The following is a 16,856-nucleotide window of genomic DNA, read 5'->3' as shown; positions in this document are numbered from 1 at the left end:
CTAAACACATCTAGGTGGTGCCGTGAAGACTGCATTTTGCTGATACAGGCTTGGTGCCTTAATCTCTGTTTTGCAGGAAGTACAAGACAGACAAGCATGCTGACATGAAGAGAGGAGCTCAGGTCTGGGGGATTGCAGTGTTAAGCCAAAACAGTTTTAGTGTAAGCTACAAGAGCAGGTTAGCACATCAAATTTGGAAACAGAACTACTCCTCAAACATGCTCCTAAAAAAAGAGAGAGAAAGAAGTATTTATAAGTACTATGCTCCAACAATTTGTTTTTCCTTGAATTGACAGTAACGCTTCCAAGCTCAGAATAACCTCAGCCCCCAGGGCAAGTGTGGATCTGTCTAGCATAGAAGTACTTCCACAGACTGTAGTGGCGGTTGGATCTGCGGGGGGGAAAGCAATCCAGGCTTCCCAAAGCAGACATTCATTGCCATCAAGCCAGCATCCTTCTGGAGCAGGATGGGCTGCCTTCCCCTTCAGCTCAGAAGCTCACATCAATGGCTGCTGCAGCTGCTTAAAGGCATTACATAAAGGGGCAAACTATTTAGAGAGAGAGAGAGAGTTGGGAATTCAACAGTAGTGAGACTGGACAAATACTGGGGTGAGAAGTTCGGGCTTTTAAAAATGGGGAGGATATGGGAGTTCCTGGGGAAAGGTGCTCTTCAGATGTAGTGAAAAGGACATGAAAGATTATTTGGGATTTTGAGAAGTGTGACTAGAGTACACCTTTTAAAGTGTATCTTCTGTAAACAAAGGCTTTAACAGGAGATCAAAAGAGGTGAAGGAAGAGGTGGGAGGGGGACCTGCCCAGAGGTAAGCTGACTTTAGCCGATGGTAATAGATAGCATGCAGAAACAAAAGAATTTCCAGTCAGCATCCTGAAGGAGGTGGCTGCTTGCACTTATTCTGAGACGGGGCAAAGCCTCATACACAGGAGAAAGCTGGGTTCTGCTGTCCCTGCTCTGAGCTTTTTCAACCTCACTAAATAACTGTGATAGCCAGAGAGCGCATCAGCCTTACACAAGTACTTTCTGCAGCAAAGTGTGTAGAGTGCAGAAGTAAAATGTGCATATAAACAGAGATATGAAGGCTTGGGAAAAAACTGAAAAATTGAGGGAAAATGTTTTATTTTGTTTTGGGGGGCAATGTTTCCCTGAATTTTTCTGGTTTTTTTCCAGGCCTTCATATCTCTATATGTGCATCTTTAACTACCTGGGTATTTACATCTGGGGAAATCCGCTCATCTTAGATTTCTCCAGATGCATAAACATGGGTACTTAAAAACATGTGTGTGTGTGTGTACGTGCATACATAATGAGGGCTGGCGTTCCCTCCAACAATAACACTGTCCAGCATTGCCCTACGTTACTGCCCATTTCAGGTGCAAGCACACAATACACATCTGACCTGCACTGTCTGCACTGGGAACCTCTGGTGATAAAAGGCTGATTTATTGCACCTGATAAACCACATGGAAGTAAACCCCCAGGACAGATTTGGCCTAGCAGGTCAGCCCCTCCCACACCATTGTTTCAGTGGTAAAAAGCTGATAATCACTCAGTGATACAAAAGGCAAAGTACCACCTCTAGTTTGGGTACAGGTGAGGAATGCTCAATCCATCATGAACTGACTTCAGCGCTTACCCTGTTAGGTGCAGTACTAAGTCAGTATCCTAGTAAGTTAGGAGCCCATGGGATCGACCCACAAAGCCAGTTTTAGAATTTAGTACTTGACCAGGCATGCAGGAAGCCAGAAAGGCAAAAGCCTGGTACAAGGAATGGTTAGATAAATCATACGGAGCTGCATCAATATATAAACTAGCAAGACTCAAAGGGAGAGAAAATCAACACATTCTAAGACGTGGACTCTGTACAACGTTGAGACACTAGGAAAGTGAAGTCAGGAGCAGGAAATCACGTCTCTCCACTGTAGTTATGCAACAGGTGGAGCTCCACAGTAAAATAATGTAGTCTATCTCCAGCCCACTGTGATAAACAGTTCAAGACTGCGGCTTTATTGCATATGGGACTTTAGCACGGGGAAGGAGATTTACCCTCATGGCATGCACCTCCCCCCCAACACTCACTTTCAGGATACTGAAAGCTGTTAGGGGTGTTAGAGTGACTGGAACAAAGCAGATGGAGCTCAGAGACAAAAGAAACTGATAATACTTTAACTGAGGGACACTGCACAAGCACAGTATATAATGAGGAGAAATAAACAGAGAGGCTTGTCTTTCTTAGGTCAGGAGAAAAAGTACTTCAGAACCATGTTTCCCTCCAACTCCTTGACCTGTCAAATTTCAACAGTCTTTCTTACTGACAGCTAACTCCCAACTGACTAAACTCTCAAGCCAATCAGAGTGTGTTGTTATCCAGACCAATAGCAGAATTATCCCCTTAAGTTATTGACTGAATGGTTCTTGCTGTACTTTCGCTCCTCATCCTCCTGCTCCACACTGACCCTTTCCTTCAACGTTCCATAGCTCAATTGTCCTCACTCAGAAAATTCCTAAAGAGTCTGATGACATATGGTTCTCTTACACCATTTTTTTCTCCCCAGGAGGATGTAAATGCTACCCACAGAAAACAAATGGAGATGGGGGGCTTTAGCATAGCTGTGACTGGGCAGCAGTGTGGCCCACAAACAGAGGTAGCAACAAAGATAGTAGCTCTTATCTTTTATATTAATGCAACTCCAGAAGTTCTCCAGGTAATGTGATGAGCTACTCTAGTATTTTCATATCTGTATGCCCCCCAACATCCTATAGGTCCTAGAAACTTAGGGACATTTTGGTTGTGTCTTTCAACTTTAAATTATAAACTTTTAGGGAGTCCTCCAAGTATGTAGAAATATAGTCTTTCGGCTGCCCAGGTTTGCTACAAAAAGGGCATAATAGTTCAGAATAATGTATGTGCAGTTGCTGAAAATACAATAATTTATGAAGTGAGACTGTGATATACAGCAGCTTTTTAAAGCTGGTATGTGGGCACAATGTTTTAAACCAATATGGAGCAGGCAGCCCTTATAGCACCCACTGTTCTCCACATCTATTGTATGGATAAGCAGAATATCTGCTGATGGGAGCACATGGTAGACATCATGTGATACCACTTTTAAAACATCTGCACTAGCTGCCCATCCACTACCAAGCCAAGTTCAAGGTCCTTGTATTAACTTACAAATGAACACTTAGGTCCAGGGTATCTTAGGGACCACCTGAACCCTCGTATCCAGCTCAGTCACTGAGATCATCTGCAGGAGTGGCTTTGGTCGTCCTCCAAGTTGGCGAGATTCATTTAACATCGACACGAAACCAAGCCTTCAGTGTCATCAGCCCAGTTCTCTGGAATGTTGTCCAACAGAGATTCAGCAGGCACCTTCTGTTTTAATCTTTAAACACTTCCTGAAAACCTTTCTGTTCAGCCAGGTTTATGCAGGCAATTAATAAGATGCTTTTTCACAACAGCTGACCTTTGTTTTTATTATATTTTAATGTTTTTTAATTCTGCGATTGTTTTTGTTTTTAACATGCTGTAAACCGCTGATGTTTTTAACAAAATAACAGTATACAAATATTTTTATAAATTAAATAAATAAATCTGTGCAGAATTAACAGGAGACAGGTATGCTGAACACAAGAGCCCTTGCACAGATGCCTTTCATTTTGATGGAGTCTGAGTAAGAGAACTGTGGACTGGGGTCCACTAGGTTACATTTCATACCTTTAATGGTGGCAAAAACTCAGTGACTAAGGTAGTCACCTCACCTTTCCTCTCAATCAGGCCAACTCTGAAAGCAAGTACAAGTACATTTTGATGTCCTCATTAATTCCATCTGCACAGAGTTTTGAAGAGCAGGTGTCCCCATTTTTTAAAAAAACAAGATGCTCAATGTCAAGACTTGTGTTTTTAAAAATGGAGCTCAGCCATTACTTTTTCGTATGTGTCTCATCTCATCTTTGTTGTTTCTGGTCATGGACCAGCCATACAGGTACAAATATTTAAATACAGAAAGGCAGAAAAATTACATATAAACAAATAAACAAGTTAAATTATATAATTTATATATAAACAAACTTAAGAAAATAAAATCTGGTATATTATAGTTAAAATGCATTAACCATCTGTTTCCTTATAGTATATACTAAGGAACAGAATTTTGCCACTTTAAAAGTTATTTCATTTCTTAAATCTGAGAGAAGAAAGGAGATGGAGAATGTGTCAGATCTACCTGGTAAATTTTTTAGAATTGGAACACTATAAAAGGAACAAATGTCATAAAATGAACAGTATAACAGGACATGGGCGATTGATTCAACCTCGCCCAATTGGCATGGGCAGAAGAGTTGGGAATAAGGAATGCGCAAATCCCTCCAACAAGGCTGATGGTAAAGAGTTGAAACAAGCCAATGTAAAGGCTCTGCGATACTTAGGGATCTTCAGAGCATAAAGATAGGCTTCGGGGGCAAGATTCTTATTGAGATTCACTGGGAACAAGTAACAAGAAGCCCGAGCTCTGTCTTCTTGTAAGGCAACATCCCTAATCCGGTTCTTAATCAATTCTTTGGCCTTTATGGGGCCCAGTTGAACCAGAGTTGAGGGAGAAAACCCGTAAAGATGTAATTTTTCCTCAACCATACTTGCCCAACCAGAACTCAAGTTGTCTGTTAAGATCAAAGGGGCTAATCCTTGAGGGCTGAAATTTAGCTTGAGCCAGAAGCTTAATGTATTTAGCCATGCTCATGCTTCAAGAGAAACCAGCCCAGATTCCAATCTGAGTTGGGAATGCCATGTGGGGCACCAAAAATGGATTGTAGTAACTTGGACTGTATGTCCTCCAGGGAGCAAAAATATTTTAAAAGGCATATCTGAGAGCCATAGGGTAATTGGGCCAACAACTTGCCCTGGAAAACTTTGATGACAGAAGGGATATGAGAACCCCCTTTCAAAAAGAAAAATCTAAGAACAGTGGAGATAGTTCTTTGGGTATTCTCAGAAAGATGTGCAATTTGGGCTCTCCACAGGCCAGTTGTTTGAAAAACTACGCCCAAGTATTTATATACCTTGACCTGTTCAATATTGTGCCCATTGACCCTCCATATGCACTTAGTATATCTTTTGGAAAAGTCCAACATTTTGGTCTTTTGATAGTTTATTGCAAGCTCCTCCTCTATATAGTATGCCGTAAAGGCGTGAAGGGCTCTCTTGAGACCTACTTCTGAGTAAGATAATATAACAGTGTCACCCGCATACAATAAGGCAGGAATGGGTCGGTTCGCTAATTTAGGTGGGTGAAAGTCTGGGTTTGTTAAAGTTGGGACTAGTGAGTTGATGTAAAAATTAAATAGGGGGGCAGAATACAGCCCTGTCTCACTCCTCTGTTTAGTGGGACCAAGGGGGACAGATGACCCAGTGGTTTGCACCTTACTCTAAGAGAATTATTTTCATGCAAGGTGTGAAGTAATATTAATAGCCTGCGATCAAGAGAGGAGGTTTCCAATTTTGTCCTCAGCCTGTTCTAGGAGATACCGTCAAATGCAGATTTAAGTCGACAAAAGCTGAAAAAAGAGCTCCATTGGGCCTACAGCTATATTTCCTAACCAGATGATGTGAGATCAGGCATTGATCGGTGGTGGACTGACCAGGCCTAAAGCTGGCTTGCTCCTCAACTAATATATTCGCCCGATCAAGCCAGTCCCAGAGTTTGCACAATAGATGCCTGGCATAGAGCTTACTTACTGTGCTAAGCAGCCTAATGGGGCGGTCATTGGAGGGGTCATCCTTTTATCCCTTTTTATATATTGGGATGATAATGGCCAGGCCCCAGTCCGTTGGTATTTGTGCTGACTGATCTATAAATGTAAAAAGTGAGGCCAGGACTGGGGCCCACCAGTCTATATTGTTTTTTATTTGCTCTGATGGGATACAGTCAATCCCAGGAGCCTTCCCAGGTTTGAGTAGAGCAACTAGTTTTTGTATTTCTGATATCGAGACTGGCTGCCATGATCTCAGGACTTAGGGCCAGATTTCCCTTCACACGGGGGGGGTAAGGGTTGAGATCTAGAAACCCGCCCCTTCCTGAAGGACTTCCTTTATCCCGGGAGGTGGTTCCAAGGTTCGTCTTGAAGATGTGATTTTGTTGTCTGTTTAAACCATGGGGGATCTCACAGCTCTGTTGTAGTTTGTTTTTTAACAGTTTTTGTGGAGTGAAGAGTCTCAGCAAAATCACATTTTGTTCTTGTGCAGGCAGGATACTAAAGCTGTCAATAAGCATAAGTTCTTCTTTGCTAAAATCCTCTGGGACAGCAGTGATGTTATCAGTCCCAGCTATCTCAATGTTATTAATGGACACAGAAGGCTCTACACCCTAGAGCTGAGTTTACTTGATTGATGTTGAGATACTAGGGACGGATTATAAGTCGCAGTAATTTTTATCAATTTTCCTAAGGGGGGGGTCCTTATTAAGAGGGCCAGGAGAGTCTTCTGACTCCGCAAGGACCCAAGGGCGAGAGCTGGGGCTGTATCCTTAAAATGCCTCCAGACTCTCATGCCCCTACTGAGAAATGATTGTTTAGCGCTGTAAACTCTAGCTGCTAAATGCGATGAAATAAAAGTTATAATTGCCCGGGCAGAATGATAATTACGGAAAAGATACCCTGCCTCCCGTATAGCATCTGAATCTAAGGCAATCACACCAAGATCTTTGGAGGGCTGTACAAAGTGAGCTATATACTCTGATTGCATGAGCAAGCCCTTTGGCTTAGGGTAATTGGTGGAGACGAGGTTATGATTCTGGAGCTGGATATGCCAGGATGAAGTTTCCAGGGAGCAATAAAAGGGATAGATTTGTTGCAGTTTCTCCAGAGGAAGAGGAGTTGTCATATTAGGGAGCTGTGAGATTGACCATGGGTCCTGGATGACACCTGGGACATCAGCAGTAGGCTGGTGGCTAAGCTGGTCTGGCTGCAGGAATGAACGTATTCGTGGGAGTGAATCCATAGTGCCCTTATTATTGTGCTTCTTGGAGGGCATGCTTTGATTCCTGTCTTTTCCTTCCAGTAGCTTGAATGGCCTGTTGAAATTCATTCTAGCTGAATTTTTAGACTTAGCCGTGGTTTTGATATTTTGGGGTTTTTTTATACAATGAATAACAGGATTACTTATTTTTGGCCTGGATTTCTTGTTAGCCGGCCCTTGGGATTTTTTCTTACTTCCCCTGCCTTCAGGGATTTCACTCAGTGGTCCGAGGCGTAACACTGGAGTAGGGGACTCGTTTGCTGAAACGTCAGCATGAGTTGGTAAGCACGTTTGTTCAGCCGCTTGTGAACCGAGTTTGTTGCTTTTAGAGTTACAGCCCACTTTTAAGTGGCATAGCACCAGATCTGTTAAGGCTGTTAGGACCTCCTTGCATTCTGAAAGGAACTTTTTGATATGGGCAATATCATCTGCCCATCCAGTGAACAGATTCTGGATCAACTCATGTTGGTTGCAAAGCAAGTTAACAGCAAGGTGGAAATCAGAGTCTTCATCATTGATCATATGAGCAGAGTGAATAGGTGAGTGTAGAGAAGGTGAGTTGGATCTGTCCTTCTCAATGCCACTAGGGGGATGTAATATTTTCTGTGTTTTAGGGCTTCCAAGGGACTTGGGATCTAAAGCCACTTCTTTTGCCATTGCCAGCTCCTCAGCTAAGCTATGCCTATCACAGCTATGCCTACCATTCACCTGCGATACCCAGTTAAGGTTCTTTGACATACACAATGGACCCAAGGACCAATCTAAAATCTCATCCTCATTTGGTGTGACAAAAGGGTCAAGGTTAGTTCTTTCTTCCAGAGTGGGGCTAAGAAAGTCAGTGATTTTTAATTGGCAATGAGCCTTGGCAACGCAGGAGACATCTTCAGTTGCTGGGAGCAGCCCCAATTGCTTGTAATTTTCTCTGGTGTAAACCATTAGTTTTATTGAGACAATAACAGCAGTAACTCCCACAAAGGTTGGGTCCTTAGTGAAATACTCGAAGCCTTCTGGCCAAAGCTTGGAAGTAATTGATTACAAGTAATGAAAATCATGTGCCTCAAACTGGGCTTCTGCGCAGCGTCGCTCTTCCCTCATGCTCTGTGAATGGGGAGGAGGCAATGAGGGAGGAGGTGGAGAGTGAGACAGGGTGGAGTGGAGAAAACAATTGTTTAAAAAAATGGATGGTGGTGGTGAAGAATGGAGTGGAGGGGAAAAGGAGCTGGAAGGCAAGAACATGGATAAAGGAGGAGAAGGAGGCAGCAGCAGAATGGAGATAAAGAACTGTGGAGGTGAAAGATGACAAGGTGGTGTGTGTGTGTGTGCGTGTGTGTACATACTGTGTTTGCATTTGGCACACAAAGTGGCCTCCACCACCCTCTCTGGCTACTGTGCCGCATTTGCAGTATTTTAACTTTTTTGCATTTCGGGAAAATGTTTGCTTGGTTAAGGTGGTAAGTGACAGAGATTATGCTTGCTGACTGAGGGGGGGATTGCACTTGGTTTGATGTGCAAAGAGCTGAGTAGTGCCCTCTGCCTCCCTCCCCACCTCCCTTACCAGCAGAGAGACCACCATTGCTATCTTACGGATGAAAAGAGTTATTCTACTACCTCTGTATGTGTGTGTTTATTTTTAAAGTTGTTTTAGGCTACTTAGATGTACAGCAGCCAAGGCCAGCACCTTGTAGGCAGTTTTTTTAAAAAAGCAACTGAAATGTAATTGTAGCGATTACTTTTTTCCAAAAGTAATCAGTTACTTTCAGAACAATTGTAATTGTAGCGGTAATTACTACTTTTGGGGGCCTTGTAATTGTAGCGGTAATTTATTACTTTTTAAAAGTAATCTTCCAAACTCTGCTTCCGGTATTAAAAGTCAAATTAGGGTAGAATAAAGCTTCCTCACCTGTTGTTCTCAAAGATTCATCTTCTCAGTAATTAAACAGTCGCCGCTGGCCTAAGTAAACGCAGCCCCCCCCATATGAAGTCGAAAGGACATCTAAGATATAGAGTCAGATCCCTTTCAGCTCCTTCCTGTAAGTTATGGTGCAACGAGTAGAGTCCTTGATAAAATGCTTTCATATTTCCAGCTTCTTCGGGAGTATAATTTAAACAAAACAAATGAGAAGCTCAAGGTCGTAGCCAGTAAAATGCTCACATATAAGGGACACCCAGAAGCTCCTACTGATTCCCTGAAAATAGGCTAAAAGACTAAAAAACCAGAACATTCCTATTAAAAATAAATAAAAATACTTAAAATAAGTGATAAAACAGACAAACCACAGCTCTCAAACAAACAGCTACTTGCTGCACCATCTTCTCCCGTATAACAGACCCCAAATCCTATGTGTAAACTGATACATGCCAGCATCGGGACTCCAACATACAGCTTGATTTTTATACCCTGGGGTTCATTCATTTTCTCATCCACACTCTGCCCGCCCTGCCCCCCAACCTCCTGTTCCGTGTAACATCTAGCTGGATGAAGAGTTCTGTAAAAACTCAAACATTTGCTCATGGATTTGGGGACAGTTAATCCTAAAGCAGGATCCTCCGTGGCGCAGAGTGGTAAGCGGCGGTAACACAGCCAAAGCTCTGCTCATGGCTGGAGTTTGATTCCAACGGAAGGAAGAAGTCGAATCTCTGGTAAAAGGGGTCGAGGTCCACTCAGCCTTCCATCCATCCGTGGCGGTAAAATGAGTACCCGGCCTATGCTGGGGGGTAAAGAAAGGCAGGGGAAGGAACTGGCAATCCCACCCCATATCTACGGTCTGCCTAGTAAACGTCGCAAGACGTCACCCTAAGAGTCGGAAACAACTTGCACTATAAGTGCGGGGACACCTATACCTTTAATCCTAAAGAAAAGGTTCTGCCCAACAGTATGAAAGGCCTTTTTTTTACATGCAACTTCTTGGGAGAAGTATGCAAAAGTGCACCAAAGTGTTCATGTGCAACAGTGCACCAAAGCCACTGTTCTCAGTAATTCACAGGAAGCTGCCTTATGTCAAGTCAGAACATTGATTCATCTAGCACAGTTCAGCCTGTTTCAGGTTTTGTTCCATGGCAGAGAATATGGACGGAACAGCCAACAGTCACAAACCTGCCCTCAACTGTGCACACGCACTTGGGAGCATCCCTAATTTGTCCTTCTCCAAAAGCTGCTGGGATTTGTGAGTCAGTTACATATACCTTAAGTAGCTTAAGCTTCAATTAAAGCACTGCTGTGTACACCCACAATAATTACATGAAATTACTAGAGTGGCTTGCCTCCAATTTCTCCCATTGGTTGGAGGTTGTTTGGAGGGGGGAAATTGTTTAAGACTAATGTGTCAAAGTGTACCTAAGGGGTGCAAAGGATGCATTCTGTTCTGGGAACAGATACAACCAAACCTTCAGCATACAAAAGGGAGTTTTGAAAGGAGGTAGAGGGGGGAAACCTTCCCCATTCCTCCAAATTAGGCAAATTAAACCTATTTTGCCAGCCCAATCCCTCTTAAGCATCATCAACAATGCTAGTCAGTTTCATATCAACTTCCTCTACTCCTCCTTCTCTTTTGGCCATACCTGTATGTGAAGTGTTTATTCTGCATGTTTGCACCAGTTTAAACGCACAAGATGAGCTTTTAGAGAAACACAGCAATGATGCCAATTTAAAATGCTTTTTAAAAAAAAACACAAGTTTTTGTTTTTTTTAAAAGAAGTATCACATTTCCAGACCTATCCTTATTGGCCCCTGATATAAAACTGAACTGTTCAGTCTACTTTCCAATACAAAGTATATAGGCTGTTATATAGCATATAGGATTTTCATCACAGAGGAGGGAAAAGTCACTATGCATCAGAGAATTATGGTCAATAGTAGCTCTTGGATTAATGCAAGAAGTTCAGGCTGTGTGGGTGGCTCCTAACTTTTCCCAGCTATGTGGGAGCATAGCAAACCCATATCCATTCATCTCTAGGGATAGCGCAAGTACTGTTTTGGCTGAAGAAGCGAACATTTGGAGGCTGGGGGCAGGGGAGGAAGAATAGGAAACAAGCCAACATTACTCAAAAGTGTGTATAGGGAGGGAGTCTTTCAAAAGCAGGAACTGATATTTTAGCCTGGCGCTCGAGTTCAAAGAAGTTACAAACTGTGTACCAGCCTGCCTGCCAACAGATCCTAGCACACAAAATGTGTGGGAAAGAGCCTGAAAGAGCCAATGCTCATCCCATTTAGAAAAACAAAAAACCTTCCCTGCCTAGAGGCCCATCTTACTCACCCAACAGGCAAGTACTACTTAAGCTTCTGCCATGCCGCACAGCTGCAACACCGTCTGTTTAACCACCCACACTGCAAATGATGCAGCTGTATGGGCACCGCTTAAAGCCAGTTGCAACTACTGAGGCCCCATCTGCACTGTGAATTTAAAGCGGTATCACGCCACTTTAAAAAGTCATGGCTTCCCCCGAAGGGTCCCAGGAACTGCAGTTTGTTAAGGCCGCTGAGAGTAGTTAGGAGGCCTCTCTTCCCCTCCCAGAGGGGCAATTCCCAGAGTTCCCTGGGAAAATGGGTTGATTGTTAAACCTCGCAGAACTGTAGCCTAACTATTCTCAGCACCCTGAACAAACTACAGTTCCCAGGACTCATGGGAAGCCACACCTGTTTATAGTGGTATGGTACTGCTTTCAATTTATAGTACAGATGGGGTCTAACTCTTCTTCGGTGCATTCAGGGGGAAGAAAACTGCGCCCCTGGCCACCATATTGTTGTATTTAAGAACGTGCCTGGTAGCCCTAGGCGACTAAAGTTCCTTACAGGAGAGTGCATGGAACTCCATGTAGGGAAGTGACTGAGCTGGCAGGGAACGAAGCGCTCCATCACTCCTCTACTAACCTGCTTGGTTTCCACACAATCTGCCGATGTAAGTGAAATCTCTCCTTCTACAACCGTCATGGAAATGCAGCAGGCTGGTACGGTCATGGTTTACTCAAACTCACACGCACACCTCAGGGATGACCCCACATGGAGGAAGGGGCTAATCCTCTTCTGTGACCAGCACAGAAATGCAGGCTACTAGCCTCCTAACAGGTCAGTAAAAATAAATAAATCTGCAGGTTTGCAACTTTTGTGGACTATTTAGAAGGCAACCTTACATGCAGCTTAAGCCCAGTGCTTGTACCCTGGTCCTTCCTCCAAGTAGCTCATGGGAGGATCCAGAAGTTAACCTATTGTACTCTAACAGCCTTGCGAGGCAGATTCATCCAAAGCAGGGGTAGACAACACAGTGGCCTCAGGATGTTGTTGGACTATCACCCATCTCTGCTAGCATGGCCAATGATCAGGGACGATGGGAGTCATAGTCCAACATCACCTAAAAGATCATCTTAGCCCTTATATACCCATTCTGCAGATGACAGCCTCCTGCGGATACCATCTCATCAGGAGGTCCGCTCCACACAACATAGGAATCAGACCTTTAGTGTTGTGGCACCTACCCTGTGGAATTCCTTCCCTTAAATATTAGACAGGCACCATCTCCGATATCTTTTCATCACCTACCAAAGACCTTCCTCTTTCAACAAGCCTTTTAAGTAGAGACCTTATCCCAGTCTGCATCTGTATTGGAATTGCTTTGTAAGATGTTTTTAAAGATGTTGTTTTAAAAAGGGTGTTTTTAAGATTCTTTGTCCTTTGTTTGCTGCTCTGGGCTCCTTCTGGGGGGAAGGGCAGAACAGAAATTTAGCAAATCATCATCATCATCTGGACATCACAACTTTGGCTACCAACTTGCTCAAAGCCACTCAGGGAGCTCCATTAAGCAAGTAGCATTTTGAACCTGGATTTCTCACGCCTACTGTCTCTACTACTCCTCTCTCTACACTGTATCCACGACACTGACTCTCACCAGAGACAAGCAGTATAGCCTGGGGAAAAGATGTCAGTTCTTAAGCACTGTGATAAAATAGTTAAGCACCTGGGATATTTCTCACCTTGGAGCGAAGCCTAAGACAAACATGGCCAAAAAAGGACAAAAACAAGTTTTGTGTGTCTTGGGTGGAGGCTGTTTAGCCCCCCAAAAAGTAACTAACAGCAGTGAACCATGGAACATTGCTATAAATACTCTGGTGAAAAGATCTCTTCCAGGCTGGTAAGGAGGGAGCGGCACAAGCTGAGAGTTATTATAGAATGCGTCACTTGGTGGTTTTTTCCAAAAAGGTTCACTGGACAAGTGCCCAGACAATAGGTTGGCCAGTGCTATAAAAACAACAGCCTATGTCAGTGTGGGCAAGCTCCCTGAGCTCACTTTGGTACAGAGGCAAAATTAACTTGCTTAACCACTATCTAAATCAGACCCAAGGTGGAGGATTCCCTTCTCCCCAACCCTCCCATCTAGAATTTCTACACAAATTTTCCACATGGGGGGGAAGGGGCTCCCTCCATTAGCGTCTAGAGCAGGGATGGGGGACCTGTGGCCCTCCAGATGCTGCTAGACTCCAGTTCCCACCAGCTCAGCCAGTAGTCAAGAGGTGGAAGTCCAGAAGTTCCCCATTCCTGCTCCAGAGGTTGGCATATGCCATCAGGAACCATGGGAGATATAGTTCCTCTAGTCACTAACTGACCTATGGAAGCCCAACATGATCCGTCTCCATCACCACTTAAGCCCAGGGGGGAGGGGGAGAAGGGGGCAGCAGGAGGGGCAGCAGAGAATAAACAGTTGGGCTGAGCTATGTAGAGCCAGGTTCCGGTGTCAAGAGATGCTGAGGTCTGCTTAACACAAGCTCAGGGGTTGCAGCAGTTCATTGCTGCACCTCTCAGTTATGGACCTCAGTAGTCAGGAGGCTACAGCAGTGATTTTCAGCGTTTCTATCTTCAGGAAACTTCTTCTGCTTCATTTCAGTGATGCCCACCAACTTGGGTGGCTGGGACCTACTGGTGAATGGCAGGCAATAACAACAAGTTCATGGAGGATAAGGTTGTCTATGGCTACCAATCACAGTGGCTATATTCTACCTCCGCTGTCAGTGGCACTATGCCTCTGAATACCAGTTGCTGGGAACCGTAAGTGGGGAGAGGGCTCTTTGCCCTGTTTGTGGCCACCCCTTGGGCATCTGGTTGGCCACTGTGAGAACAGGGTGCTAGACCAGATAGACCTTTAGCCTGATTTGCAGGCCTCTACTTACATTGAGTTTGTCTACCATAGACAGCCAGTGTGGTGTAGTGGTTAAGGTGTTGGACTATGACCTGGGAGACCAGGGTTCGAATCCCCACACAGCCATGAAGCTCACTGGGTGACCTTGGGCCAGTCACTGCCTCTCAGCCTCAGAGGAAGGCAATGGTGAACCACCTCTGAATACCGCTTACCATGAAAACCCTATTCACAGGGTCGCCATAAGTCGGAATTGACTTGAAGGCAGTCCATCATCATCATCACTGTCTACCATGAAAAGCTTGCATTATTTGCCCAAGAGCCTCTGTAATTTGGAAAGGGGTTCTGCTAGGAGCACCCTCTCAGCTGGCAAGGCCTATTGGCCTCCACTTTTGTCATGCACGAACTGAGTGCACCCTGGAATACAGCAAGCACTCCGCCCACAGCAGCTGGACATTGCAGGGAAAGCCTGGAAAAAGATAAAATCTGTCTTGCAAGCTGTCCCAAAAGCCACTGCTGACTGAACAACTTCCAAGCTTCTGAGGAACTCCAGGGTTCCCTGGGATAGTTTGACTACTACTGGCTCAGACTTTTTTTTTTAGTTATTGGGTTTATTTTTTAAAAAACCAAATAGCCCTCAAACAATATATATAAAAAAATCAAAACCAGAAGCCTGCTCTGTGCTCTTGAACAAACTCAGCTCTGCACACTGAAGTTATATTCTAGCCAACAAAAGAAGTCTAATTCTTGTACACAAAAACAAGTTGCATTCCTGAAGAGTGAAAAGAATGAAGCCTCTGTCTTTAGTGACAGAGAGGCAGAAAACATATGAGCACTCATGTGTGTGTGTGGGGGGGGAGAAGCTGGCATGTCCCCATTTAGCCTGTGCATATTTTTTGTTTGTGGCCATAGCTACTAAGAGAACTTAACTGGAAATAGCCTCTTGTTAGTAGCGCTATATTAAACAAGACTGTACAAAGGAAAAAGCATGTCATAGAACAGTACGTTTGCAAGATTTAAGTTTTTCCTGTGCCCCATAACTGCTTTCCTTGTGAACTTTTGCACCAGTAAGAAACCGGTACATTTTGAAGTCAAAAACCTCATCTTGTTAGCAAATTTTTTAAAAATTATCTGAACCCCATTAATAAAGCTGTAGTCCAGTGCAGAACAGATACAGATAATATTATACACTAGCAATCTTGTAGATTAGAGATTTCTACAAATAAGTGGTTTATAAATGCTTTTAAATAAAAAATAAATAAATAAGACTTACTGAATTAAATCACCACAAAAGAACAAGACAGGCGATCACACTAGTTTGAGCTGCTCTCCTGAAGTCACAGTATAACTAGCTAAGTCCGCCATCAATTTCAAAAGCAAACAGGGCCACCCACATCCACAAAAAGCTATTGGCTTTGACATTTTGTTATGGCATGAGGTTTTGTAGACTTAGAGCTTGTTTCATCAGATGTTGGGGTGTCGGGGGAGAGGTAGAAGGAACAAGATGGAGGGCAGGGGAGAGAGGCAGGGGTTGGCCTGCTGGAGCCCTTATACTGGTATGGAAAATATTTGGCCTTCAAGGTATTTGCTGTATACAACTCCCATCAGCCCTAACAAGCATATCCAATTTTCAGGTATTATAGGAACTGTAGTCCAGCAACATCTGGAGGGCCAGTGGTTCCCCATGCCTGCCCTAACAGCTTAGACATGAGGGTTCTCCCCTTTCTGTACTATATATGGATATTGTAGGAAGAAAAATGGGCACAGAGAACTTTTCCTTCATCCATTCCCCCACCACATAGCAATAAAATGCTGAGATTCACAGCTGCAAATGAGGCCCAAATCCGAGCACTAGTGCTGCATAGCACAGGAGGGTAGGGCCTCGGGGTAGATGGAGAATAAAAAGGTATTGTTTTCTCCTTTGTGTCCCGCCGCCAGTTTCAAATGGCCTAAACAGCACTACAAAGCTCCTATTGCAGGCGGACTAGAGGCTTGAACAGCACATGGGGTTTGTTGCAGGTCCTATTTGCCAGTTCTGAAGACAAAATCCTTTTACAAAGGATATACCAGAACTGCAACTATAATTCATTAGTTTCTGACATCACACAACCATGCCGCTTATTCAGAAAACAGGGTTACTCTTTACCCCTTCCAATGTTTTGTGTAACATACCCCTGTTGCAGTTATTATGTCTGGTAAGAGGCTTGTAAATCTTCAATGAGATGCCAGGAAAGCAACTGGTCACACAGGATGTTCCTCCCATCAGCAACAGCTAGAATCCGCTGTGTAGGAAAGGAGACCCTCATACTTAAATCTTTCACAGACAACCAGATATGAAGTACAGGAAGTTTCCTACCTTTTCAAGTCAACTGTTGTAACACTAAATACCACTCCTTTCAGCCAAAGAATCATGAAGAGTCTCTGAGAAAAGGGGCAGTTCCCTATGCTTTCACCATCACTGCCAGCCTGTGAAAAGAGGGGAAAAACACATTAGTAGAAGTAGGCAGGATGAGCGGATCGGTCTTCTGTCACCCATTACCAGCAAATCGTGTTTTCGTGAAAATTTTGAACTGGAAATTTTTCCTATGCTATTTAGGTTAAGAACGTACAAGCCCTGCTGGATGAGTCCAATGGCCCATCTAGTCCAACATCCTATTCTCATGGTGGTCAACCAGATGCCTCTGGGAAACACGCAAGCAGGACCTGA

The 16,856-nt window shown here is 43.9% G+C and overlaps 1 protein-coding gene across 1 annotated transcript in view; it reads right to left on the bottom strand.

Annotated features, from left to right (window-relative positions):
* Positions 1-16,856, bottom strand: part of CLIC4 (chloride intracellular channel 4) — an 83,645-nt gene that overhangs the window by 24,224 nt on the left and 42,565 nt on the right. The window contains exon 2 of the mRNA XM_061596309.1: positions 16,506-16,615. Coding sequence (XP_061452293.1) covers positions 16,506-16,615 — 110 coding nt within the window. The remainder of the gene's footprint in view (positions 1-16,505; positions 16,616-16,856) is intronic.

This window comes from Rhineura floridana, chromosome 15, assembly GCF_030035675.1.
Source record: "Rhineura floridana isolate rRhiFlo1 chromosome 15, rRhiFlo1.hap2, whole genome shotgun sequence".
NCBI lineage: Eukaryota > Metazoa > Chordata > Lepidosauria > Squamata > Rhineuridae > Rhineura > Rhineura floridana.
This window is presented reverse-complemented; position numbering and strand designations above follow the sequence as displayed.